The 25,357-nt window shown below is 37.8% G+C and overlaps 8 protein-coding genes across 11 annotated transcripts; 3 read left to right on the forward strand and 5 right to left on the reverse strand.

The window, feature by feature from the left end:
- Positions 1-146: 146 nt before the first annotated feature.
- Positions 147-3,212, reverse strand: LOC145732247 (drebrin-like protein B). Its single transcript, XM_081984378.1, has 7 exons — positions 2,997-3,212; positions 1,715-1,887; positions 1,456-1,662; positions 1,190-1,354; positions 771-984; positions 557-717; positions 147-501 (listed from the first exon to the last, which is right to left on the reverse strand). Exons 1-7 carry the CDS (start codon positions 3,077-3,079, stop codon positions 362-364), a joined length of 1,143 nt encoding a protein of 380 aa, XP_081840504.1. The 5' UTR covers positions 3,080-3,212; the 3' UTR covers positions 147-361.
- Positions 3,213-4,199: 987 nt separating this feature from the next.
- LOC145732236 (nudC domain-containing protein 1) lies at positions 4,200-6,084 on the forward strand. Its single transcript, XM_081984355.1, has 2 exons — positions 4,200-5,931; positions 5,992-6,084. Exons 1-2 carry the CDS (start codon positions 4,299-4,301, stop codon positions 6,060-6,062), a joined length of 1,704 nt encoding a protein of 567 aa, XP_081840481.1. The 5' UTR covers positions 4,200-4,298; the 3' UTR covers positions 6,063-6,084.
- On the reverse strand, positions 6,018-6,924 carry LOC145732251 (uncharacterized). The gene is made up of 3 exons (XM_081984384.1): positions 6,568-6,924; positions 6,316-6,518; positions 6,018-6,268 (listed from the first exon to the last, which is right to left on the reverse strand). The coding sequence occupies exons 1-3, from the start codon at positions 6,795-6,797 to the stop codon at positions 6,093-6,095; spliced, it is 609 nt and encodes a 202-aa protein (XP_081840510.1). The 5' UTR covers positions 6,798-6,924; the 3' UTR covers positions 6,018-6,092.
- Positions 6,925-7,010: 86 nt separating this feature from the next.
- On the forward strand, positions 7,011-10,491 carry sgl (UDP-glucose 6-dehydrogenase sgl). 2 transcript variants are annotated; one of them, XM_081984365.1, is made up of 9 exons: positions 7,011-7,237; positions 7,304-7,472; positions 8,513-8,650; positions 8,708-8,903; positions 8,956-9,122; positions 9,177-9,323; positions 9,494-9,562; positions 9,618-9,992; positions 10,049-10,491. In XM_081984365.1, exons 2-9 carry the CDS (start codon positions 7,314-7,316, stop codon positions 10,226-10,228), a joined length of 1,431 nt encoding a protein of 476 aa, XP_081840491.1. In that variant the 5' UTR covers positions 7,011-7,237; positions 7,304-7,313; the 3' UTR covers positions 10,229-10,491. The 2 variants fall into 2 exon arrangements, with proteins under 2 accessions (XP_081840491.1, XP_081840490.1); XM_081984364.1 differs by having other exon boundaries at positions 7,012-7,237; positions 9,488-9,562.
- Positions 10,492-10,679: 188 nt separating this feature from the next.
- Paip1 (Poly(A) binding protein interacting protein 1) lies at positions 10,680-12,963 on the forward strand. The gene is made up of 5 exons (XM_081984377.1): positions 10,680-11,148; positions 11,202-11,399; positions 12,012-12,448; positions 12,501-12,620; positions 12,674-12,963. Exons 1-5 carry the CDS (start codon positions 10,834-10,836, stop codon positions 12,753-12,755), a joined length of 1,152 nt encoding a protein of 383 aa, XP_081840503.1. The 5' UTR covers positions 10,680-10,833; the 3' UTR covers positions 12,756-12,963.
- Positions 12,964-13,718: 755 nt separating this feature from the next.
- On the reverse strand, positions 13,719-18,988 carry LOC145732231 (leukocyte receptor cluster member 8). Of its 3 annotated transcripts, XM_081984345.1 has the most exons (9): positions 18,925-18,943; positions 18,772-18,819; positions 17,276-18,082; positions 16,840-17,156; positions 16,527-16,769; positions 16,192-16,465; positions 15,511-15,709; positions 15,243-15,450; positions 13,719-14,335 (listed from the first exon to the last, which is right to left on the reverse strand). In XM_081984345.1, exons 3-9 carry the CDS (start codon positions 18,056-18,058, stop codon positions 14,173-14,175), a joined length of 2,187 nt encoding a protein of 728 aa, XP_081840471.1. In that variant the 5' UTR covers positions 18,059-18,082; positions 18,772-18,819; positions 18,925-18,943; the 3' UTR covers positions 13,719-14,172. The 3 variants fall into 3 exon arrangements, with proteins under 3 accessions (XP_081840471.1, XP_081840472.1, XP_081840470.1); XM_081984346.1 differs by having other exon boundaries at positions 17,276-17,848; positions 18,772-18,988; XM_081984344.1 differs by having other exon boundaries at positions 18,772-18,988.
- Positions 18,989-20,009: 1,021 nt separating this feature from the next.
- On the reverse strand, positions 20,010-24,478 carry mRpS31 (mitochondrial ribosomal protein S31). The gene is made up of 6 exons (XM_081984380.1): positions 24,318-24,478; positions 23,989-24,263; positions 23,811-23,931; positions 23,581-23,754; positions 20,376-20,596; positions 20,010-20,321 (listed from the first exon to the last, which is right to left on the reverse strand). The coding sequence occupies exons 1-6, from the start codon at positions 24,338-24,340 to the stop codon at positions 20,053-20,055; spliced, it is 1,083 nt and encodes a 360-aa protein (XP_081840506.1). The 5' UTR covers positions 24,341-24,478; the 3' UTR covers positions 20,010-20,052.
- LOC145732233 (protein hook-like) lies at positions 20,999-23,514 on the reverse strand. The gene has a single exon (XM_081984353.1). It carries the CDS (start codon positions 23,143-23,145, stop codon positions 21,304-21,306), a length of 1,842 nt encoding a protein of 613 aa, XP_081840479.1. The 5' UTR covers positions 23,146-23,514; the 3' UTR covers positions 20,999-21,303.
- Positions 24,479-25,357: the final 879 nt, after the last annotated feature.

Raw genomic sequence — 25,357 nt, forward strand, 5'->3', positions numbered from 1 at the left:
ACACTGGATCTACTTAGAGAAAAAAAATGTTAAAACTAAATTTTTAATGCAAAAACCCGCATCAAGCATCTTAATTAATTCAGGATTTATTTAGGCGAATAGGGTATTGATAGAGGCTCAAAGTAGGCTCTTAAGACGTTCACCAATTGAACTAATCAATAACGTATTTTATTTTAGAGCCAAGTTAAAAATTGTCCGTATACTATAAATATAATATTATAAACTGTAACAGTGCTTAAATATTGTTCATCAAATTTCAATAATACTTTTCTGGAAATAAAAAATATAAGCAAATAAAGCTAAGTAAATAACGTAAAAAAAGTCACAGCGTAGATAAAAGAAATAAAAACTTTACCAACTACTAAACCAACTCAACATAATTGGCTGGAAATAGCCCGTAAGTGATTCCATCTGGAGCTAAGCCCTGCCACCATCCCTCATCCACTTTCTCTATATTAGTGATTAAATCACCCGGATCAAAGGATATCTCAGTGTCGTCCGCTAAAAAATCCCTTATAACTCTCCCACAATCAAATTGCAAGAAAGCTATAATTACCAGCCTGATAGTCGTACAAAGCCCTAGCTTTGTAGCCCCCTTTCCCAATACCGTAAATGTACTCATCCACGAAATCCTGCTCCAACATTTGCACCGTTTGTTCCACAAAGTCCGCTTTAGTTTCCTCTTGTTTTGCTCCCACAGATGGATCTTTGGGTGACCTGTAACCAGTGCATTCAGGTCTGAAACCCCCAAAAAATGGCAAAAACTAAACCTTTTAATAGTGGCAAACTGGTCGCTGTCGTCGTCGCTTACAGTTTGATCAATTTCGGGTTCGACCAGCGCAACTTTGGCCTTTAAAATCGAGTTGCGTACTGGTTTTTCGGGAGCCACGTTAAGTTTTTCAGTCTCGCGTGCTTCTTGTTTGATTTGGTCGATTCGTTCGTGCCGAGACTCAGTCTCTTGTTCTCGTTTTTTGGTTTCAGTTTCTGCTTGTAAAAGTTGGTTGTAACAATGTTTGAATATGTCCAACTGATTTGAGTCTCAATTAAACTTTTCAAGAAAATTTGTCATACTAATAATAACCTGATTAGCGATTTTAGGATCGCCTAACAAACTCTTTACAAGAAAAATAAACACTATTGTCTGTCTTTTAGCAAGTATAAAAGAAGGATTGTAAAATTGTAAACTTACCTTCACGCTGTTGCCTTTCCAGCTCTAGCTTCAGTCGTTCCTCCTGTTGTCGCTGTTTTTCCTCATTTAAACGACGCTTCTCTTCCTCCTCCTCCCTCTTCCAGAATTTATCTCGTTCCTGCGAGTTAATTTCCTTCACCGCGTTTACTTTCTGATATCTAGTTCCTGAGCAACCAATATTATTTTAAATCAAATCAAATGATTAGGTAGTTGTTAGAGATAGGAGGACTCTTACAGCTGCGAGAACAAAACTCAGATCAACTTACCGACAGGCTGCACAGGCTCAATCGGCTCGACTTTGGATTTGAACTTGTACTCGGACCCGACCTTCTTCAGTTTTTCGATCAGCAAATCCTCGTCCACTTCGTCCTCATTTCGGGCGTTGTATGTCAAATGGGCCCCTGGAAAGAATTTTTCTACGTCTCTCAAATGGTTGGCGCACAAGCCTTTTCGCACCGTATTGGCTCCTTCTCCTAAATTTTGTGTCTTTATCTGCTTCCTGATGGTCTAACGTTAATATATTACCTTGCCAGTTAATCAAAACAAATTTATTTAGTGATGTAACTGGGTCGCTTAATTTGACAAAGGCGTACATGATTTTGCCAGAGTTTAAGTCTTCTTTCAGTTCATTTATACCTCCGTCGCCTGTACTGACCAGTTTTAAGGTGTTTGTTTGGCCTTCATAACCAAAAAGAGCCCTGAATAAAATACATGCACTGTAAAATACTCAGCTCCAAAGTATGAATAATTAAACAAATAAATAAATAATTTACCATGAAAAAAAAACACTTTATAGTGTCAAATCGGTCATGACCGATTCGACACCCCCTTTTACTCCTGCTCATGTCATTCATTACAGATAGACATGCCCTTTTAACATCATTCAACTACATTGGGTTTTGATCAAGGTTTTTTTTCTCCTGTGTAGAATAAAAAAACCAACCCCCTTTTGTACACCTGAGTTCAGCTGTCCCCCCTTGTAGAATGACAGCCAGCAGACTGTGACTCTAGTTAAGGTAGGCTTCCATGTTCTTAGTGTAATAAAGTAATTAACATACTGTATATTTTATAACCTCTGAAGATGGGTGTCTAAATACACTTGAAACATGTCAGGCACACTGAAGATCAACTTTGAGTTGTGCTTTCACTTACACTCACTTCTCCACTGTGTGAATATGGACTACCTACTTCATTTCAATTAATTAATTGGTTATGATTTAAAGCTAAAAAGCCCTTAATCTAAGTACCATATGTGTTCAGTACCTATGAAGAACAAATTTTACAATTTCTGTAAAAAACATCCATTCCTGCAGATAAACTGGCAGGATGAACTTACTAGACAAGTGACTCCTAGCAAACCAGTAGTACAAGTACAAATAGTTGAAAGCTCTCAAGAAAAGTTGTTTATGAGAGAATTAGGAAGACATGTCTAAAACCTTAAGAAAATGCCAAACCAAACTTGAAACATGTTATATTACATGACTACCACAGGACATAAACATACAAACATACATATATTAATATACAAGTATTAAAACCGGAATTTGCATTATAGAAATTCCTCTTCTAACAATTCAACCACCTTGAATGTACAATTACAATAAACTATTCCCAATGAATGCAAAGAGTGAAATAGGACACTGAACATCTTCAGTCTTATTGAATTAAACAAATTTTAATTCCAAGCATTACATAATCACATTCCTGAACAATTACTCAACTAGAAACTTAATAAAACAGTTATAGAGTTCATTATCATTATTTAAAAAATATAATTTCAAATATTTTCTGTACTACTTGAACTCACCAGTCGGTCCCCGTTTTATCGCTGAGAACGTCCTTCCAGGCCTCTTTTAAGGCCGCGTTATATTTACTCAAGTCCACCGTCATCGCTTTTCCCGTTTTGTGGTTTTCCGCTTATCCTACAAGTTAATTCAGTCTTTTACTGGAAATGTTGATCATGTTTATTTTTTCGCACAACTATTTTTTTTGCTGACGAAACTAATGGCGAATTCGACTGGGAAGCACTATCCGAGTGCACGGCCTACCCCAGTTCAATTCGTATTTTCTCAGTGCCATGTAAAAGTTGCTCTCTCCGATTAGGTGCAGTTAGCACGCTGCACTAAGAAAGTGCGAGCCACACCAGTGCAGTTATTAAAAGGAGGTTGATTCGACTGGGATTGACAATTAACAGAAAATTTATCTAATTTATCAAATTGTCCCAAGCAAGCTAACCACTCTTCACCATGACCTCCACCAGGATGACCAGCTGACAAAGAAAGAAGAATTCAAGACAAGAAGAGCACAGAAGAGCCCCGTTGTCAGCCGGGGCACTCTCACCCAGGACAGGGGACACCGTTGCAACACTGGTAATTCCCGAAAGGGAAATATTTCAAGGGAAATACCAGTGACTGTTAACGGAGTCCTTCTTCCGGACCTTTCTGTTTGGTCTACAGTGATGGGAGGGTAAAAAGCAGTAGTCTTGCTTGACCCGCTTATATGAGACCATTCTCTCCTGTCATGTATAATAACCACTCTTCATCTCAGGAATCACTCTTGCTGCTAGATGACATGTTTATTAAAAATTCTTCAAGTAAAGCCGTTGGCACCATTTCTATTTATTTGTTTTGTTTGTTTCTCTAGACAGAACTGAACTAGAACTATACTAGCAGCACAGTTCTAAAATTTTGCACTAAGTGCTAAAACACCGCACCAAATGCAACCCAGCCGAATTCTCACAGACCGCACTAAATCAGTGCATTTCCGAGACGAACATAAATATTTTTAAAACCAGTGCAGAACTTTGTCAGTCGAACAACCAGCACCGAGCGAGTGTGCTTTCAGTGCAGAATAGTGCGCACTAGTGCCGCCAGTCGAATTCGCTATAATTTTTAGGTTGACTTTGACGGCCGACCGTTGTCAAATGTTCAAGATTAAGCAAGCGCTTAAGGTTGCGCTTGTTTTCCATCAACAAAACCATAAAATCGCTTACAGCGATAAGTAGCTCATAATAAGAAAATTTGTTTGACATAACCTCCAAACCAACAACAAACATTTTAAAAAGTAAACTTTTTCTACTTTCCAGTATAATTAGAGTTATAGCCCCAAAATGAGTGTCACAACCCTAGAACTGAAACCAGACCGTCTTCTGATGGACTCAAACTTTAACGGCTACAAACTCTCTTTAGAAGAACTAAGACATTCCAGCAAATCCCTACAAACCCCAGTGGACAAAACTTTTCTAAAATCTAGCCAATACAGCTTGCTGCACGCAAAACTGTTCGGACTGCACAACCACCTTATAGTTGACCAGTATGATAACCTTGCCTCCCTGTACTTTGTGGACCAGCAATTCAATGTGCAGAAAGTTTATGTAGACACAGTTTCCAATGAGCTTGTAGAACCAGTAAGTGTATTTAGCTTGCCAAAACCTCGTGAGCAAACTACTGGAGACTACAATGTCACAATTCGATTTGCCAGTGCTGAACTGGCTGTCATATCTGATGGTATGGGGACAATGTATGTTTTAGCTACCAGAGACAAGAAAGATGATGATGAATTTCATGTTTTGTATTCAGGCAAAGTTTTAAATGATGAAGAGCAGGGGTTTGTGGTCTCTGATGCTGTTTATAATGATGGAGAGTTGCATGTTGTACTACTGCATATTAAAGAGGATGTCACAGACCGTTTTGTATCAGTAGTCAACTGGTTGTCCTTCAAAGAGTCTCAGAGTGATAAAACTTGGGGACTTATTGGTTTAAGACAGTTGCAAAGTTCAGGGGAAATTCAGTATGCCTATTTGGAAAAAAACTGTGAACACATCTACTTGGTTTCAGACAAAGAAGTTAAGTTTCTTATAAACTCTGAGCATCCTATAACTAAAGAACCTGAATCCAGTCCCAAAGTTTATAAATGGTCACAGACCTTTGATGAAATTACTATTAAATTGCCTTTAGATGAAACTTGTGAGAAAAATTTAGTTAAAGTTACAGCAGAACCATCCACTATTCACATTTCCTACAATTCTAATGTTTTACTTGAGGGTGAATTTGAAAATCAAATTGACAGTTCCTTGCTAACCTGGACTTTAGAAAAAGACAATATTCTTCAGGTTATTCTGACCAAACAATCTGAAGGAGGACCATTTTGGAAAGAACTGGTTAAAGGTGATCAAAATGGGGAATACATTTTTGACAGTTGCATAGTGGATCAAGTAAATGAGAGACTGCAAAAGTTTACATCAGATTCAGAGGCCATTCCTCAGTCAGGCACCACATTCAACTCCCAACAAATTGAAGAGTGTGACTTTGAAACTGATAAGTCAGAGACCTTTGAAAGGTTCAGTGGAGTCTCTAATAAAGTGACACACAAAATTCATTTGGGGTCACATCAAGTTCTACTTAGTCCATGTTTGAATCCTGAGTGGCCTCCTGCTATAGGTTTAAGGCATGATGTTGATGTGTGCCTGTGGCAACCTCTGTTTGACACCAACTTTGCCTGCAAACATGAAGGAACTTTGTTGGCTTTTGGTTACGTGCAGGCGTCGAAAACTAACCGGAAATTTGTCACTTGCTCTCCCAATTTAGAATATGCTGTTATCAGTGAGGCTAGTGGACACATTTTTATCTACCGCCAAAATAAACTGCTTTTGGCCACTAATTTAAGGCATAGAGTCACTGGGAAGAGAATTACCAATATAGCCCAGCAGCAAGTAATTAATCTGCCCAATCAGGATATTTTAGGTGAGTTGATACATTAATTCTTAGTTTTACTGAGGGAAAAATTGGGTATATTGGTTTCAGGGTTGTTTGCTGGTAACAACCACCTGTTTGTCTTGGGAGAAGACTTTATTACTGCCTTGAATATTAATTAAATATATCTAATTTAAGTTGCAATGTGTGTTTTATTCATCCTCAAAGTCCAGATGGTCTAGTCTGAGCTGTACACCTTTATCAGGTTTAACTCCTTTGGGGCGCTTTGTTTTAGTAGGTTTTTTCCCTACAACATATTCAGGCATGATGAGTTTTGAGTCCTTAAATGTAGCCCCTTCACTGTCCTCTGGAGTTTTTTCTATAGGTTCTATAAAATCACTGTAGCCAATATCACAACATTATAAAATAACTTACCTTTTGTATTGCATATTTTTACATGTTTATTGAACTCTATTTTAGAAGGTAACTCCTCAAGTTTTTCTTCATTTTGCTGTCTGTCTGCCAGCTGTTTCAAAAAATCAAAGGCGGCTTTCCTGTTACTTTCATCTGTCATCTCCTGCACATCCTCCAGGGAATACTTGGTCCATTTGTGTGGATTCTTTTTGAAATCAGGCATCCTACAAACACATATAAAACACTAGTTTGGGTTACACTTGAGAAACTTGCTTGTTAAAGTAATTTCGGAAAACCGGATTTTGGGGTTTCTTAAATATACTTTCTTTGCGCCTGAACTGTTTGGTTTCGTGGCGCTGCGCCCTTTTGCTAGTTGGTTGTGGTTCAGTATGTTGATCTGTATGGGAAGTCCTGCTGTTTTCCAAAACGAGCAGTTGATCAAATACTTTTTTTTGTCGATCCTTGAAATTGCCATCGCCCGTGTTTAAATTGAACACACTCATTTTGTCTGCTTTCTGTCTTGAATTTGAATCGAATTTTAAATTATTCTGTGTTTTGTTTATTGTTGTGAAATGTGAAATTGAAATTGTGAGTTCTGGTTGTGACAAACAGAGACTGACAGTTGACGACTGACGTGACGTGACGACCTAACCTTGAAATGTTTTTAAATCACCCCACTACACTCGAACCCTGAATTGAGGTACACATGTACACGTAAACAACACAATTCAATGTTGGATTAAATGGATTTCGCGGAATATAATAAATAATCCCAGACGAACAATTTGAAGACGTGGTAAGGTTTCAATGTCGTCCGGGTGTATCAATACGTAGTAACTTATCTACTACTTTTAAAAAAACCAACAATCTACGTTGGCACTTCAGTGGGTTTGGTGGTAATTTCTGCACAAAAACGCCTTGTTTTGCACCCTTATCGTTGCTGGTAAGCTTTACTTAATAGTTTCTATAAAAAAGTCAGCCCGACCAACCCCTCACACTTTTATTGTAGATTTGTGAAGATGGTGGTCAAAAGCATTTGTTGTTTGGGTGCTGGTTATGTTGGGGGCCCCACTTGCAGTATAATTGCTCTGAAATGTCCTGAGATCAAGGTTACAGTAGTGGATAAGAGTAAGGAGAGAATCGCCCAGTGGAATAGTGACAAATTGCCCATCTATGAGGTACTGTACCACCAAAATTTATTAACTACTGCACATTGTTGCAAAAATTAGGCCACATTAGCAGTCATCATGTGATGCTTACATAGTTTACTATAATGTCAAGGTGTTGTTAATAAATTCCAAACCGGTACAACTGAAGGCAGCAAAAATCAATGAATGTTTGCAGAACTTAGGTTGCATGATAAAACAAGATAAACAGGGATCAGTGCACTCAATGGTATTGACTGATGGTCTAGTGTTTACTCAAAATTGAGTACTGACAACAGATATTGATCATCATCATCAATTTCTTCACTAATTATAGTCCAAGAAATGGCCTATCAATTAATTATCAGCATATATTTACATTTCTATTTACATTAATTACAATTTTAAAGTGTTTGCCTAAAAGAAGAATCCTTATTTGTTCAAGGTTGTTCAGAAATGCCTTTGCATAACTTATGTGTATATTTATTGTGAATAGTTTCTTCTTGATTTTAATATTTAATTAGTATCATCATCAGTAGGATGTTTAATTAGTAGTAGTATTAAATAGTTCTTGTACAAGTCTTCTAGTCAGTAGTCTTGTATAAAGTTATTATATTATTCCATGATAAGTTAACAGAAGACTTTAAATTTCAGACATGAAATTAACAGATATTAATGAAAAAAAATTGGAAAAAAACTAAAAATTACAATTCTCAACTAAAGTTGCAATATTCTGGGAAAATGTGCTTTAAAAATATAATAATTATACTTTTTTTAGAGTTGTAAATGAAAGAAGACATTTCAATTAATTTTTGAAGGGCATACATTATTAATTTAGTATCTTACAAGTTTTATTGGATATATTTTTATTAATATTATTTATACAGGGTGTTAGTAAAGCGTCGATGAAAACACAGTGATTTAACCTAATTTTGGTCATTCTTTTTAACAATTTCTGACATAGGTAAATGTCAATATGACGTCTCAAAACAATGTCGTCATTGCACATTACTTTAGGCCTAACTACTAACTTCAATTAATTCCCTAAAAGTCATGTTAGTGTTTTCTTCCAGCCTGGATTAGATGAAGTAGTAAAAGCTTGCAGAGGGAAAAACTTATTCTTTTCGGATGATTGCGATGCGGCAATCGTGGAAGCTGACTTGATTTTCATATCAGTGAACACCCCCACTAAAACTTTCGGCAACGGAAAGGTACTTTAGCGGAAAACTAACAATTACAGTTTTTATAGTATTTAATAATAAACGTAGGGTAGAGCCCCTGACTTGAAATACGTTGAAGGAGCGGCTCGAATGATTGCTGATGTGGCCAAAAGCAACAAAATTGTGGTGGAAAAAAGTACAGTCCCCGTTAACGCCGCGGAGAGCATCATGAAGATTCTGAAGGCCAATCAGCGTCCTGGAGTGTCTTATCAAATTCTCAGCAATCCTGAGTTTTTAGCTGAAGGTTGTTTAACATTTTTTAAGAGCTTAAGCGTAGTGTAATCAGGTGGTTGTAGGCACTGCCATAAATGACTTGCTACACGCTGATAGGGTTTTAATTGGAGGAGAGGAATCTCCAGCTGGGGAAGCGGCCATTGAAGAGTTGTGCAGTATATATGAGCATTGGATCCCTCGCAAAAAAATCCTCACTACCAACACTTGGTCTAGTGAACTATCCAAGCTGGTATGTATATTTTCTCAACTGATGACAGTGTAAACGGGTATTTTTGCGGTTTAGGCAGCCAATGCTATGTTGGCCCAAAGGATTTCTAGCATTAACTCCTTGTCAGCAGTTTGTGAATCCACTGGGGCTGACATTACTGAAGTGGCTAGGGCTGTTGGCCTAGACTCCAGGATTGGCCCTAAGTTCTTGCAAGCTTCTATTGGTAAGTGTCTTTACTGTTATGTATGAGGCTTTGTTTATGGTGGTGGTGGTGATGATAATAATGCAACTTGTGTCTTTTGCTTTTACTAATGAGATCGTCTAGAGAGTTTGTATTATTATTGTCCACAAAAACGGGCGATTAAATTCATTTATTTTCACTTATGGGTTTCGGCGGGAGCTGTTTCCAAAAGGACATCCTCAACTTAGTCTACATTTGCGAGTGTCTCAATCTCCCTCATGTAAGTTTCACAATTCCATTATAATCCTTTTGATCTTCATGGTCTGACTAAACAGGTGGCTGCGTACTGGCAAAGCGTGATCGACATGAACCAACATCAAAAACACCGTTTCACAGCTAAAGTGATTGAATGTTTGTTTAACACGGTCAGCGGCAAAAACATTTGCATTTTGGGGTTTGCCTTCAAGAAGAACACTGGGGATACAAGAGAAAGCGCGGCCATATACGTCTCCAAAACTTTATTGGATGAGGGAGCGTCGATTCAAATTTACGATCCGAAAGTCGATGAAGCCCAAGTGTACGAAGATCTCAAATACGAAGGCGCCACTTCTGATCAGTTAAAGAACCACGTCAAAGTGTACCAAGATGCTTATTCGGCCACCAAGGACTGCCATGCTGTGGTTTTGTGCACTGAATGGGACGAATTTATTGTAAGTAGTCTTGCCGTTTAATTTGAAGATGTAAAGAGGTTTCTTTTGTGTTTTAGACCTTGGACTATGAAAGAATCTATGACCAAATGATGAAGCCAGCGTACATGTTTGATGGTAGGAAAATTCTGGATCACAACAATCTGTTGCGCATTGGCTTCCACGTGGAAACTATAGGGAGCAGACTGGGGCAACCCTTCAAAAACCGAAGGTTTAGCAGCAACCCTCAAATTTTATAAAAATTTTAACTTCTGGTATGAAAATAGAGTATTATTTTGAAAAGTATTTTTTAAGTGCCTTAGGTCAGTTTCTTTTCTATTTGATTCCTATTTACACTTTTATGTGGTGATTTTCTTGTTTATTCATAGGTAAGCTCAACTCAATTTGTATTCTTTTACTGTAAGTTTTAAGTTAAGATGTGACCGTACTTTGTACTACTTATTTACTCTGACTTGTCTTATTCAGTTTAGTGCAATATCCTATAGAAAGTATTTACAGGAAATTTTGTATTATTTCTTAACCCCTACAACTCAGCGTATTCTTGTATAACATGTAATGGTACAGTTTTAGGGCCACAAAGCGAAAAGTGAAACGGTCACGTGATAGCTACCATGACTTTTGTCAGTTGACAGTTTTGGCAATTAAGCGTGGTTTCATATTTGACAGGAACATAGTGACACTGACAAGCCGCCCCCCCACATTTTTTGTTTGTTTTCGTGGCCCTTGTGTTATGTACATGTTCAGTTCAGTTCGTTTTTGTGTCTTGTAGGCGTTTTAAAATAGTTTCAAGTTGTTTAATTACACGTTGAAACCATTGTATTGATGGTGCATTAAGTTACCAACGATGGACGAACCAAAAACGCAGGTCCTGTGGGATCCCGAACATTCGAAAAAAGTGCTAAACTCCCAACTTAGATTCCCTAAACCAGAAACTATAGCCAGTGCGAAAGCTGTTACGGAACCTGTTTCTGCCGCTGTTGAAGAGCCTGTGCCTGCCCCATTCGTTTTAAGGGCGGACGCCCCCGAATTTGTCCCCAAATTTATCCAGGCCCCCATTGATGATGTGGAGTTACAACTGCAGCATACGCACATTAGTGGAAAACCTAGCGCTCAAAACAGATTGCGCAAAATTAAGAATTCTCATAATAACACCATGGAGGTAAAGTGTTTTGATGTTAATATCCTTTGGGTGGTTAACACTTTGTTTAACAGCCAAGTCAGGCAGGCAGCAGCAGCCAGAGTGACAATGGTGATTCTCCTGACATGATCAGACTGAAACACGTTATAGCTTCCTTGATCAACTATCCAGGGCAGTTTGGGGATCTCCTTATGGTATTCATGGAAACTATCTGCTTGTATTTTGATGATGTTTTGGCCATGGCCGAAATCACAGAATTGTTGGTTACAGAGGTAAGGTGTACTTAAATTTCTTAACATCATAATAGATTTTGGTTTTTTTATTACAAGAAATGTGGACTGCATTTGAGATGATGCTCCATGGGTGATTCTTGCTTTCATATGTTCCTAAAGAATATGCACCATAGAGTGTCAATTCAAATATGCCCTGAGTATTGTAAAAGGAATGAAAATTTGAGGAAGGTTTCCCAGATTGTTGTCATTTCTCTTTTTTACTTCACATATTGTTATTTATCAGCTAACCATAAAATTACTCTGAAATGTAATACAAAATGAATGTGGCAGTGGTTACTTACTCTTAGCCTCCTATTTTTTCTAGAAATTTTGGGTTTAAAACTATTGTGTGTAAAGAGATAGAAAGCACATTTGCTTGAAAAGTAGTAAGTTAGTAGGTAGCTAATGAACAATAGTTTGCATTTTTACAGTTCTTTGTAATGTTAGTAAGGTCCTAAAAATGGTTGAACCCTAGATTATAGTCTCCTCCATAGAAACCTAGCCATAAACAAACATTACAGAACCATTTGCCCTTAAAACAGTTGTTAAGAGCTTTTATTGGCTCACCTGTGATAATTTCTAACTTATACCATTGTTATACATTATTGACAGGCTATAAACCATCCGAATTTCCGGTACAACGGCGCACGATTATGTTGGCATATCGAACAATGTTGCGCCGAATTCAGAGCTGCCCTACACCTAAGATGCAAAAAACAACTCGCTGACAATCCAAATCAACAAAATGTACTACTCTTTATTGCTGAACTGTACACTCAACTGCCACACGACAACTTATATGGAGCGTTGCTCATTGACTCGCTTAATAAACTCATCCAAGGCGGTCCCGATAATATAAAATGCGTCTGTCAAGCGTTAAAACTTACGGGGTATTCATTGGAGAAAAACCACAAGGAGACTTTAGATGAGATTTTTGAGAGACTGAAAGACTTGTCACTGCCTAGCTCGACCCGTAATATGGTCAGCAGTGTTGTGAATTTGCGGGAGTCGAATTGGGGCAGAGATCCTGCAGAAAGTTCCACATCTGAGTAAGTCTCCCTCTTTTTGTTTAAAAAGTGGTTTTTGAATTTTGGTTTCCAGTTCTTCAGAATTTGAACAACAGTTTGTGGATATGGACAATATGGTTTTATACGAAATGAATGGGCAAACACTCAGTAATGAGGAGCAGGAGTTCTTGAACTACCATAACGATTACCTTGGGTAAGTGTACATAAAACTGTTGAAGGAAAAGATGTTTAATATGGCTTGTACAGGAACGAGGATGATTCAGACGACATGGATGACGATATGCAGGCCGCTTTTGAGGAATTTCTAGAATTCAGCAATCAAAAATGATCTCTGTTTTATTGTACGTGGTCTCGACTTATTGTGTATAAAATGTGATCTACGCTAAATCCAGTAGCAAAAGTAGACATCGATTATTAAAAAAAAAAAATTGTCGAATAGGGGTGTGTATTTTTTTCTGTAATTATTTTTCGCTTTTAGAAATGATGGAAGTCAACCTAGTGATCTAAAAAGGTTTAAATAAACAGGACAAAAATGGCTCATTTTATTTTCTTTACGCGATGGGCAAAATGTTTTGTCTGTCTTACAAAAATTGCGGTAATTCCGCTATTAAACTGAATGTGCAGCATGTTGGAAAGGTTTCTTCTCAAATTAAACATTATTTCTTTAAATTCGTTATAAAAACCCACGGTCACATCTGTTGTGGAAACATTAGAAAGTGAATTCATTCATTAAAGTCGCAGAAAGTTTTCTTTTTTTACCGACGGAAGATCACTTTCACCAGTTTGATATAAGGACCCCTCACTGACTGAACGTTGTACAGACTGCACGTTAATAATGTTTTTCCAGCCACTTTTTTCTTTTGGATTTGTAGCTTTTCACTGTACTTGAACGGTATTTTGAACACAGACCTACACTAATTAAGAGAACTCTCATTGTTTATTGACGAAACTGATAAAAACGTCAAAATAGCCTGACATTAATTGATCCATCAAGCTGGCAATAGCTGGTAGTAGTTATGATGTTATAAAACACTCATTTTTTGTCTAAGGAAAAGAGATAAAGGATGTGACGCAACAGTCAGAAGTCACTGAACAGAGAATATGATGTACAGTGCACACATCAATGTTTAGTGTGTTTTTTTCAGTACAAATATAGTTGGCAGCAATCTTTTTACAAGATGTTTGAATTCATACCTCAAAAAGCCCAAGCCTATATTTCAGTTTGTTGAAAAAAATAATTGTTATAGAACATAATATGGATTATCCAAAAAGGTAACATAAAACAAGAATATCAAATTTATCTGTAAAAATTTTATTGAATAATGTAAATCAAGTACAAGCAACATTGGTACGTAGACGAATCGCATCTAAAACGTTGCGACCGATCCAAAATTCAATTACCTAGACTTAATAACTGGTTAATGATATATAATAATTAGAACACTTAGAGCCTTAGCAGAATATTAGAAAAGAGGTTGGTTGGTTTTTAAGAACTGTACACGTAGCAGACGACTGTCCTCCACTACCTCAATCATATTAGTTTCATCACACAGAAAGTAACGACGATAAAACGTCAACGAAATCACTAGCCTTTTGTGTATCATTGATCAGATAAACAGGAAGATGTCCCAGTAATTTTTGGTGGAAATTGAGGTTTGAACTTAGGAAACTCCTTGTTATTAATGATGTGACTGATACGGATAATTGAACGGGGTAAGATTGACCCAAATCCATTTCATTTACGACTAAATATTGGCAAGAGCCGCCATACTATTTTTGCAGTCGACTATTTTCTTGGAATCGTCCTGGAACGCCAGCGAAAACTGCTCGAGAAACTCAACGCACTCGTCCACGCTTTTGAAAGCCAACTCGCTTACTAGGAAATCGATGCTCACCGTCTGTCGATAGCTAAACATAAAAACAATCGTTTAGTATCGGGTGTCTCGCCCTCGAAAATCGAGGGGAGACGATAGCGTTTTCATAAAAATGCCATTTTATTCCAAAAAATATCGGTTATAATGAGCATTTTCATTAAACGCAAACAAAAATTTAAAATAAACACACGACCTGGGATAAAACCTGAAAGAGAAATTTGTTAACTACTTAAATCTAAACCTAATCACTTTGCTTTTGCTGTGCAAACAAAAGTTGGCAACATTTTGCAGAACTGACGTCCACAATGCGTGAAACAAGCCACATTTTTATCCGTTTACTTTGTAAACAATCAAATTATCCATAATATGAATTATTGGTTAAAAAAGAGACGACCAATTTAAACTAATGCACTTACGTGTGTGACGTGTTTCGACATTTCTTTACGCGTAAAGCCCTTTTCAAAATAAAGTCCATTTTCGCTGTTAGTGATTATGGAATAATATTTGATGAATGGAAAATCCATATTACTTGCAAATAGTCACTTTCAAAAACACTAAGCAAATGTTGTAAAATTTTCTAGAAAAGCTTAAGAACAATGCTTGCTCTCGTTGTGGATGCAAAGAACTTTCATCAGCTCAACGTAGTTTTTTAGTCAAAATTCTCATATGGAAAAAAATACTTTTCACTAATTTATTTTGTCAAAAACCGCTTCAAATTTAAGGAGGATTGAAGCTAGAGAGAATTCTCTTGGTTAGGTTTACAGAGCTAAATCTAGCTAATTTTACTATCTCTGGTAGGACCTGACCTAACTTTCAAAAAGGACTATAATACGTAGATTTAATTTACTTTCTCGAGTTGGAAGTAAAAGCAGTAATACTACTTTTGAGGTTTCTGACTCCAAAGACCCAAACCCTATCAACTAAACGCCAAAGAGACTTACCTTTTGATAATACATTTAAGGTATTCTTTTCGTTCCCGCTCCAAAAACCACTCGATTAAGTAGCCGGCCATTAACGGGGCAACTGAATACATAACGAACATTTTGTGATAGTTGCCGACGCCCCAGGCCGAGCGGAATTTCAACGCGTACGACACTACAGGATCGGATTTCTCCTCTTTGGAGAGCGATTTCATTATTGTCATTATGTCTGTAAACGAATCAGAGAAATCTAGAATGAAGCCGAGTTAAAAACTGATGGTAAACGTACCCAATGTATTTTTGGTGTAGACATAGTAGAGAATACGGTAACCGATAAATTCGTTTCGGTTATCGCCCCCCACTTCAGCGTACAATGATTTTAGTTGCGTTTGACATTGATTGAATTCTTCGTGATCGCCCTTTTCTAAGGCGATACGCGCGTGTGTTTCGTACACTTTTATCGTAAACTCACTCCTAATACCTTGAACCTGAAGACAATAACGTGCTGTCAATTTTGAATAATGACTCAGTAGGTATGATGATAAGGAGACAGTGTTAATGGGACATTTGAATAAAAAGATCATCATTTGCTTATATGTACTTGCAAGTGCCTATACTCTATAAAAAAATGCTTGTTTTTATCCAAATAGTCCATTAACAAGGCAAATATTTGTATAAACATGGTACTAAGTATTGCCATGACGAGTCCATTAATTTGCCCCACCACAGGAGTAATGTACATACAATACTTTATCTAGGATCTATACAGAAATTAGTCATTCTTTTAACTCCAACTTGGCCGTATGTAATGATAGATTTTATAGCTACTAATGCGGTAAAATCGCTCATATTACTAAACTCAAAATAATCTATGATGTCATCTTGAATAGATAGCAGTTGAGTCATGTTTAGAACAATCCCAGTGATAGAATAATATGCAATCAAAAATCCTGTGCTAGATTAAACTTACCGTTAAATCTTGCCGAATACTCTTAAGCTGATCGCAGGCATAGTAATAGTCCTGTTTCTCCATCCATTTATCTTTGACATTATTCAGGGCGAGATCGAGTACGTCTACAGGGCGCACGTCGCACGCTTCCGGTGCTTTGGTTAAACGTAAAAAGGACTTTTCGACGTCGCGACATGTGCCCTTGATGTGGATATCGACCCACTCCATCTCTGAGGCGCCGTTCGACTCTAACGGTGTCGTGTCCAGAGTGTAGGACGGCGTACCAGCATTCAACCTGAAATTATTATCACCAATCATTCAGTTGTTGTCCGGAAAAAATCCTGAAAACTATTTACTTGGATGCGGTGGTATTAAATCGAGCTGCTCGCTGCTGCAACAATTCTGAATTTTCCTCCACGTTCTGACCGAAAGTTTGATAGAAAGCCGCTTTCTTCTCCTTAGCTTTTTGCTTTTTAGTCGCTTTCGCGTTCGGTTTACTCACTCCTTTTTGCGGGCCCAGCCGATCGGCTATCTTACCTTTTTTTTGCGGTGGCTTGATCACCGGCTTGTAATCGTCTTCTTCACTATCACCACTAGAACTAAAAAAAAATCAAGATTTAAAAGTGCATAATCCAAAGTGGCCTCAGACTGGTACAAACTCAAACTCACCTAGAATGTTTGGATCGCCTAGGACTTAAGCTACGACTACGACCTCGTCGTTCGCGACTCCTAGACCGGGATCGCGAGTCCCTACCCTTGCCCCGGAACGTATTGCGCCCACCCAAACGCGCCCCCAAAGCAGGCGACAGGCCCTTTTTAGGACTCTGCTGGAACTGTGACAACATGCCCGTTTTAATGTTAGCCTGTCCCGTAAATTTGTTCTGAGATTCCGAATGAATGCTCGGCAGTGGTTCTTTGGACCAGTCTTTGTTTAGTTGGCCTTGCTGATAGGCAGCTGTTATTTTGCCTTTAAGGATAATCTCCACCTAAGAAAAAAATAAAAGGTGTAGCTAATTACCTAAAAATATGTGAACTAAATACAGAACTTTGTTTTTTTATTTTTTCTCTAAAATTTATGAAGTCCAAACTATAATTTTTATCTTACCTGATTTTTATCAATGTTAGTTTTGCATTTGGCGTAGCAGTTGTGTACGTAATCCTTCAGGCTTTGAGGCCACTCATCAGTTGGATTACCATTCACAACATTCTGTGCAGATGGAAGAACAACATTTTCTACGGTTTTACTAACATCTTCAGCCGGTTTCTGGGTCGGAGCCTCAGGAGGTAACGGAGGTAAAATGTCTGGTGGAGGTTCGGGTTTCGGAATGTTTTTCACATCCTCGGGAGGTAAAGGAGGTGGGGGAGTGTTGAACTGAAGGGGCGGGGCGTACACAGCGCCGTAATTTTGTTGTTGTTGCTGTTGATTATTGAACGCTTGATTGTTACGGTTCTTCTTGCGTTTCTTTTTTGACGCGCCGCTATTGGGGGAGTTCATCATGGCGTTCTGATTTGGCAGTCGTTTGCCGTTGATCTGGAACCGGATTGGTTTATTGCCATAGGGCGAGAAAGCGCCCCGTACCGATTGGTTGGGCATTGGGGGTTGAAGTTTGCTGTTCATGTAGGGGGTGCCCCAGCCATAGTAAGAGGTGGCGTAGGGAGAGTTGAAGTTGTAGGCACCCTGCATATAAAACTGCCATGCATTTTGTTGCCAAGCATTTTGTTGTAAATCAGGTTGTGGTTGAGGAGGGGGGGCAATGTTGTTCACAGGGGTTGGAGGTTCGTCTGGGGGAATTGGAGGTAATGGGGGCATATTATCATCAGGAGGCAAGGGTGGTGGAGATATTCCTGGCGGCGGCGGTATTAAGGAAACATCTGTTTCTTCAGCCATTATGGTCAAATTGATTGTAGATATCTGTAAACAAAAGAAAGATGTATAAATATCAGTGTGCATTAGGCAGCAAAACTTGAAAAATAAAACATTAAAGTTGTTACTTTTCAGAAAACTGTATGGTTAAAGTAGGAGTTTTATAAATACCCTTCTTTCTTAAGGTTAATACTAAATTTATTGCTAATGCTAAAGTTTTTCTTTTATAACCTATGCTTAGTGAGGTCATCACAACCAAAGTTTACAGAATATAATATAAAGTTGGGTCACTCCGGCTAAACGCTAAACCCACAAATCGGGGCCCAGCGTCGGCTCAGATCCCACAGGGCCCCCACTGAATAACAGTGGATTGGTCTTGGTATAAAAGACCCACCTACTGGTTTCAATTAGAGGGACATAAAACTATAAATGCCATTAATTACTCCCTCTTCCTCTGATATTTTTATAGCAGTAAGGAAACGCTTTTGACCCGTTTTCCGACAGTCGTCACGCTTAAGAAACTGAAACTACAAAGTACTGACAAGGAGTGACTTATACTTTGTCACAACCTACATAAAATCTGTATTCACTTGACTAAAAGAAATGAGTTTCCAAACTACTAAAACCTAACTGAACTAAACGCTCTTAAAGCCACAATTAAAATAAATAATAGTGAAATAAAATAAATTTGTCTATTTTAATAAAATAATATTACGTTGACCGCCATATTACCTTACCTGAAATGGGGGAGATCCTCCACAGCAGTGGCTTGGTACTAGGAAAATCTGTAAAGAAAACCGTTAGTGGATTATTCACGGCCCTATCAGAGGCGCTAAAAGGTCTCAAACGCGTACAAATAAATGGAAGAATCGAAAAAAACACGCATTTACTGCTTAAAAAGACACTTTGCACTTTGCATAAGCATAAGATCTAGACTGACTAGGAGACTAAGTGACATTCTGTCATTTCAGGTTTTACATTAATCATTTTTGACAATTTACTCGACTGCTTTGACGTTTGAAGTGTAACATTGCCACATGATGCCGATCAGTTGTTGTTTGTTAAATTGCCAGTGCGACAGCTTATTTTCGTTTTCTTTCTAACTCGTGAAATTAAAGAAACAAACAGAACAGCATTTGCAACGACCGGGTACTGTCAAATATCAAATAGATCTGTTTGTTTTTCGCGGGATCGCGGATGTGCTGTAAGTGAATGTGCCGAAGCATTAGAAGAATTATGCAATGTTGTAACACCTCCAGCCTCCAGCAGTTGTTAGTGTCAGTTAAGCCGGGCTCAGACGACTGGTGTCATTGACAAGTACACCAATATTGGTATACTTGGCAAGTACACCAGCTTACAAAGCAATAAACAAGTAATAGCACTCACACGATACGTACAGGGTGATTGATTGAATTTTGACCACCCCCTTAACTTTCTTAATTTTGATTTTAACAGAAAAACGTTAAATACAAAACCAGTAGGCATTTAGGTCTATTTTATTCTTGGATAAACAGTTATTATACAGGGTGTCCCAAATTTGAGTAACAAACCAAACTTATGTTTTTTTTAAATACGATGACCAACTTTTTATTCGATATTGAAATTCTACGTCAAATTCTAGGCCTAACTGTCTGTATCGATATTCAACTGTTTCCGCAGCAGCGTCCTTGATTGATTGAATTCTGACCACCCCCTTAACTTCCTTATTTTTGATTTTTCTTATTTTAATATTCTCTTCCCTGGGTCATCTGGGCGGTGCTTAAAGACATTGGTCGGTTTTTGACCCCTCCTCAAAGGGAAGAGAACGTTAATGAACGGATGAATCTTCAACATCGCCCCAATATGTTGGACGTTATACAAAAAAATACAGCGAACTGAAACGAACCTAAGCCAACGCTGACTCCAATGTGGGGAGCCGGCCTGAGTAAGTTTTGTATTACCTTGAATTTTGCATTTAACAAAAAAAAACACAATGTTTTTCAAAAAAACTGTATTAACATTTACAAATTAAATCTGTCTCACTGTTGGTCAATGTTTTTAGGTGGAGCCTCATTTGGAGGATAAGCACCCACTTCTTGCAAAAGCGCTTTTTTCTCATCAAAATAGTTCCTGTACCACTCTATATGTTCCTTCTTGTCTTGTACAGTCAGGTAAGGATTTTTCGACAAACCAACGCATACCAACTCCATAAAGTGTCTTATAGGCCCTTTGGGCGGACACCATGGCTCCAGATGCTCTTCTAGGAAGACGTGCTCGGTGAAATAGACTTTACTTTCCTCCTCCAAACCTGTCAAAATTATCAATAGCGGTCAAGTTACATGGTACATAAGTCGACACACACCGAATTCGTTATTGATGGGAAACTGCCAGAATTTGCCTTGTTCGGTCCACAATATTATTTCCTGGAAATAGTTGGCGGGTGGGTGAGTTACGGCAAGTTTTAGCTCTTTGTCGTGAAGTTTCTGCCACATGGACAGTTGAGAACTGATCTTAAGGTTGGCCGGATTGGTAAAAATGCCTAAAGGTTCGCTACCGAATAGATCCGCGATTTGTTCTGGTGCACTAAAAAATATTAAGATGAATTAGCACAATAAAACTAATATAGGTAGGTATATTAGCTGCCTGTGATATTAGTAATGACACAAAACACTTCAGTTCAAAAAGGTAAAACTAAGGTCAAATAATGTCTTACTTTTTTTTGAATTCTTGTGTCAAAATACTTATTTCAATCTTATCTATAAAGTGACAACAACTACATATTCCTTAACTAAAATGCCCAAAAATTGTTACTGGTTCTTTTATAAGCAACTTGTTTACCATTTAACTGATTCACTATCTCTTCTTGTTTTTGAGATTTTTTTGATAGACCAACTTACGTTTAACACATTTTCTATTTGTGTTGACTGACACATTTCATCGGCACTTAACTTACTCTTAGATAAAATTGGATCAACAAATGCACAGTTTACTATAATTAATTTTAATAGTAAAATAGGTTTTCAAACATTAAAAATAACAATTTAGTTATAATTAGTGTCTTAATAGTCAAAAAAACAGTAATAATATATCCATTGCACACGTAATACAAGCCCGTACTTAACAATAAAATTCGTACCCTACAATAAAAAGGGCTATCCGCGGCGTGGCATTTCTGCCCATGATCACTTAATAAAATTAAAAGTCAAGTAAATGCATTCTTACTTGTATAAAAAAAAAATTAAATACTGTGGCGTTTTATAGGGATGGTTAAATAAAACTCTCTAGGATGGCTATTTAGACCGACTAGGTGGGTTAAAACGTGTGGGCGGTTTTCGTGGGGCGGGTTGCCTTTGTCTGGCCAGAAACGACTGACCTTGGGTGGCCAGGACCGCCAACCGTTCATCCGCTGCTTGTCGCTGCAGTAAACCCCCCAAACGATAAAAAGCTGTAGTAATCATCCGTTCTTCCATTGTTCCCATGGAACCTCCGCGAGCCCTTGCATTTTCCGCATTTTCAAACTGGCCTGCCATTTCTTTAGCCTTGTCCAAGTATCTCTGGTATCTTGCTTGAGCTACTTGTAGCTCGTGTTCCTTGGCGGTCAAAGCTTCTTGCAGCTTTTTTATTGTTACCACTGATGACGCGTCACCCGTGGCTCCGCCTTGAAGTTCTTCCAGCTGACTCTCGAGTTTTAACACTCGCTGATTGAGAGTGCGGTTCTGTTGTTGCAATTTTTCAGCTCGGCCTAAAGCCTGATCCAGGGCAGACTGTTTAGCGTTTAATTCCTGCTGCGCCAGTCGTAAAGTTTTGTTTTCGCGTTCCAAGTAGCGCAACCTTTCTCTTAGGTCGGCTGGAGTCAATTCTTGGGATACTGCAGCTCCCGATTCAGTGTCTTTCACGTGGCCTAGTTTCAGTTCTTCATTTTCTTCTCTCAGAGTGTCACGTTCTAGAAGTAGTCGGTCTCGTTCGGCTTGTAAGGCGGTTACTTTTGATTCCAAATTTTCAAGGTTAAACTGAGCTTTGTCTGCTTTTTGCGTTTCTTCATCTAATTTCTGTTGTAGCTCAGTGATTTGGAAGCGGAAAGCTTCACATTGATTCCTCCAGCTGCTGTTTTTTGCCAGTTCCTCTTCCAGTTCCATATTTTTTTGAAGGTATTCCATGTTCTTCTCTTCCAGTTTTTGGACTTGTTTTTTAAGGTCTTGATAGTTTTCCAATCGTTTTTTGTATGAAGCTATGGTCTGTTCCAAGTCATTGACCTTCTCTGCAGACTCAGTTAGTGCATCCAACTCATCTTTAAGTCTAGTATAGTCACTGGCAGTAATTTGCAGCTCAGTGATTTTCTCCTGGTAACCAAGCATTTGTTTTTCCTGCTCCTGCAGTTTGGCTTTGAAATCATCTCTCATAACTTCAGCTTTAAACAATTCTTCTTTCAACAGCTCCATTTGTTTTCTAGGGTCTGGGCTTTTTGACTCTTTTTGGTGCATAGCATCAAGCTGGCGTTCTAAATTCCGCTTTTCCTCTTGCAAAATTTGAACTTGTTGCTCTAGAGTCTGATTTTGCAATGTTAGAGCTTCTCTAGCTTCATTGGCTGATTCCAAGTCAGTAACAAGCTTAGTTACTCGCGCGTCACTATCCAAAATTAACATACTCAAACCTGTGCGGCCAGGACCTCCCAAAACCTCCTCCAATTGTTGGATAGCTTGCATTATGTTTCTTTGTACATTTTCTTCCATTTCCATCATTAGGGTGATGTACTCCTGTTTTTTTTCACAGTTAATAGCGCATCCTAGCACTAAACGAAGCAGTTTGGCTAGTTGGACAGGATCGTTGCTTTCTCCAATTTTAGTCACGTCAGGTTTACCACTTTCAAGCACTTGCATGGACAAAACATCTTGGAAGTATTCATTTACAGCTTCAGCAATTTTCTTTAAGTTGCTCACTCTCAGTCTCCAGTTGGTACCTGCATCTTTTTTAATTTTGGGTTCCAGTTTGTGGAAATAGGCCGGTTCTATTTGCAGCAAAGCTTCCAGGATTGCAACACCATCACAGATTTCTGATACGTTTCGGGCTCGGTCTGCCACTAGTTTTTGCAGCCATTTGATTAGACTTTTACACATATCCTCAGTGGGATCCATTTTTGTTTAATTTAAATTTGTAATTGTATTTTGATGAAATAAAGTGGGTGTTATATGTGGTCAAATAAAGCAATAAATAGAATACAAAAATAAACATAAAACAGATGATGAAAAGGGGTTTGTCTTTGTCGTTTGTCAGTGTCAAACGTCACTCTCACTTGTGACAGGTTATTTACGGAATATATTTATCTCTTTCTATCACGTTAGTTAAACGACAAAGACCAGGACAACAGTACAATGGGACGGTTTACAGGTAAAATTCTAAATTCTGAAAATCCAACCACCAGGATTTTTATACAAAGAATACCTATAAATTTATTAATAATCTCGTTCATTAATGAAAAACCCTAAATAATTTGTGTGGTATAGGTTTCAGGATAGTGGGATTTTACCCTTTAAAAAGTAGACAGAATGACAAAACTAAACAGAACCTACCTTTGGTCAGTAAACTGTTGCACAGAATTAACCCTTCTGGCTTTCCTTTCTCCTACAGGCCTTTCAAAGTATGCCTTTTGTGCACTGACTTGTGCCAAGGCACTTCGAACTTGTTCAGCTTTGGATTCAGTTGGTTTCTCCTCTCTTTCAATTTTCATCCCCTTGAGAATATCACTGAAAGTCCCCCAACATTCCAACAAATCTGTTATTTCTGTGAAACCATTATTTACCTTAAACGAGCACTGCCCTCATCAGGGTTCAATAGTTTTATTAAGAGTTCTGACTCAGTTTGTTTTGTGTTACCACCCAAGGATTCTGCAACTCCTTTGGCAGCATCAACAACTTGATGTTCTGCAAATTAACCAACTTATATTAATTTACATTTCTTAATACGTTTGGTGACTGTACCCAGCGATTTTTTTGTGACAATCTCCTTTTCCTCTCTTCCTTTTGCTCTTTTATTGGTGGGCTGTGCTAGCTTTATGGGATCTTTGTCTGAATACCCTTTGGAAGTCATTTGTTGTAGTAAAACGTTGAGTCGCTGCACGGCATCTTGATTGGAGTTTTTAACGTCGACATCGCTATCGGAGCTGCTGCTACTACTGCTACTGGAAGGTGGCGGTTTGGGGGTTTTCTGAATGGAGAAAGCTCTAAATACCACCCAGGTGTTTCGCGGTAGTTTCCTATTAACGAAATTGATTCACTGTTAAAATGGTTATGGGGTTTTAATCCTGTACCTTAGTAGTTGCGGAAGATTCATGGCTTTTCAAAACTAGTGTAATAAGTTTTGTGTTGTCTCCAACTATAGAAAACTCAAAAGTGAGGTTATAGTTATAAATGAAAAAGAGCCACTGTCAACCGTGTGTTGTCAGAACAAGCGCCCTCTAGTGGACGTACTAGCAGATGATCGAGGACACAACTTGTGGGTTCAAAAAACAGTCAAAATAGTAAGTTTAAAATTGTATCCTACTTTGTTTTCAATAATTTTTATTATTTTTCTCGAATCAAGACAATACCTCATTATTTAAGAGCACAAAGGCATGCATTCATCAGTTGTTAAGAAAACTTCCCTCTTAATACTTACTAACTTTAATATCTCCTAATAGGGTAGGCATGTTTGTGTTTAATAATAATACTCAAATAATTTGCTTTACATTTTTATTACTTTTTCAATATACCATACAGATAATAAAAATTAATATGTGCACGTCCGACTTAAACTCATAATCTACAACAAAAAAAAATCTATAAATAATAAAATCAACATATATCAACATAGTTTTTTGTATTCAATTAATAATAATAGTATAAAGATAATATTAATTATCTACCTGGGGTCGTTGCTTAGCAGTATTTTTAGTAATTCCTGCTGAACAGCTGCCCCAGACCAGTTCGGGTCATATTCTTTTAATAATAATCATTATTATTATTGTAAATATTTGTGTGTACAAATTGATCAATAAATTGTTCTAGGGTAGCACAAGTTCTTGGGGGGTAATGTTGCATAACTATAAGTTCTATCCGTATTTTTTTTACGCAAAGATAATCGCTATATGTTTATAAGTAAGTAGTTCTGAACTAACATCAAATCTATAGTAGTTTATGATTCTTTAATTTTAATTAGTATACAGCAAAATAAAGCTGTACCGGACTGTTTGACTGATTACAGTTCTAAAAATGCTCATACTAATAGGTAAGATTTTTTTTATACAGGGGAGATATGAAAAGAACTTGCCACTCAGGGTTGCACCGGTCAACGAAAAATCGAACGAAAAAC

This window comes from Ips typographus, linkage group LG7 (assembly GCF_016097725.1).
Source record: "Ips typographus isolate SLU linkage group LG7, UJ_Ityp_2.0, whole genome shotgun sequence".
Classification (NCBI taxonomy): Eukaryota; Metazoa; Arthropoda; class Insecta; order Coleoptera; family Curculionidae; genus Ips; species Ips typographus.

What these genes read in the sequence shown, in the direction of transcription:
- LOC145732247 (XM_081984378.1), bottom strand. Translation starts at nt 3,079, where the DNA reads ATGACGGTGGACTTGAGTAAATATAACGCGGCCTTAAAAGAGGCCTGG. An exon ending in GGAAAGGCAACAGCGTGAAG is followed by an intron (nt 985 to 1,189) that starts GTAAGTTTACAA and finishes TTTTACAAGCAG; the next exon opens with AAACTGAAACCAAAAAACGA. An exon ending in TTTGTACGACTATCAGGCTG is followed by an intron (nt 502 to 556) that starts GTAATTATAGCT and finishes GGGATTTTTTAG; the next exon opens with CGGACGACACTGAGATATCC.
- LOC145732236 (XM_081984355.1), top strand. Translation starts at nt 4,299, where the DNA reads ATGAGTGTCACAACCCTAGAACTGAAACCAGACCGTCTTCTGATGGAC. An exon ending in GCCCAATCAGGATATTTTAG is followed by an intron (nt 5,932 to 5,991) that starts GTGAGTTGATAC and finishes TATTGGTTTCAG; the next exon opens with GGTTGTTTGCTGGTAACAAC.
- LOC145732251 (XM_081984384.1), bottom strand. Translation starts at nt 6,797, where the DNA reads ATGAGTGTGTTCAATTTAAACACGGGCGATGGCAATTTCAAGGATCGA. An exon ending in TTCCGAAATTACTTTAACAA is followed by an intron (nt 6,519 to 6,567) that starts GCAAGTTTCTCA and finishes ATGTGTTTGTAG; the next exon opens with GATGCCTGATTTCAAAAAGA. An exon ending in AAAAATATGCAATACAAAAG is followed by an intron (nt 6,269 to 6,315) that starts GTAAGTTATTTT and finishes GTGATTTTATAG; the next exon opens with AACCTATAGAAAAAACTCCA.
- sgl (XM_081984364.1), top strand. Translation starts at nt 7,314, where the DNA reads ATGGTGGTCAAAAGCATTTGTTGTTTGGGTGCTGGTTATGTTGGGGGC. An exon ending in AAACTTTCGGCAACGGAAAG is followed by an intron (nt 8,651 to 8,707) that starts GTACTTTAGCGG and finishes TAATAAACGTAG; the next exon opens with GGTAGAGCCCCTGACTTGAA. An exon ending in CTAGTGAACTATCCAAGCTG is followed by an intron (nt 9,123 to 9,176) that starts GTATGTATATTT and finishes TTTGCGGTTTAG; the next exon opens with GCAGCCAATGCTATGTTGGC.
- Paip1 (XM_081984377.1), top strand. Translation starts at nt 10,834, where the DNA reads ATGGACGAACCAAAAACGCAGGTCCTGTGGGATCCCGAACATTCGAAA. An exon ending in GCAGAAAGTTCCACATCTGA is followed by an intron (nt 12,449 to 12,500) that starts GTAAGTCTCCCT and finishes TTTGGTTTCCAG; the next exon opens with TTCTTCAGAATTTGAACAAC. An exon ending in TACCATAACGATTACCTTGG is followed by an intron (nt 12,621 to 12,673) that starts GTAAGTGTACAT and finishes TGGCTTGTACAG; the next exon opens with GAACGAGGATGATTCAGACG.
- LOC145732231 (XM_081984344.1), bottom strand. Translation starts at nt 18,058, where the DNA reads ATGGCTGAAGAAACAGATGTTTCCTTAATACCGCCGCCGCCAGGAATA. An exon ending in GTATTCGGCAAGATTTAACG is followed by an intron (nt 15,710 to 16,191) that starts GTAAGTTTAATC and finishes TATTGTCTTCAG; the next exon opens with GTTCAAGGTATTAGGAGTGA. An exon ending in CTACACCAAAAATACATTGG is followed by an intron (nt 15,451 to 15,510) that starts GTACGTTTACCA and finishes ATTCGTTTACAG; the next exon opens with ACATAATGACAATAATGAAA.
- LOC145732233 (XM_081984353.1), bottom strand. Translation starts at nt 23,145, where the DNA reads ATGGATCCCACTGAGGATATGTGTAAAAGTCTAATCAAATGGCTGCAA.
- mRpS31 (XM_081984380.1), bottom strand. Translation starts at nt 24,340, where the DNA reads ATGAATCTTCCGCAACTACTAAG. An exon ending in TGTCACAAAAAAATCGCTGG is followed by an intron (nt 23,932 to 23,988) that starts GTACAGTCACCA and finishes GTTAATTTGCAG; the next exon opens with AACATCAAGTTGTTGATGCT. An exon ending in GAGGGCAGTGCTCGTTTAAG is followed by an intron (nt 23,755 to 23,810) that starts GTAAATAATGGT and finishes GGGGACTTTCAG; the next exon opens with TGATATTCTCAAGGGGATGA.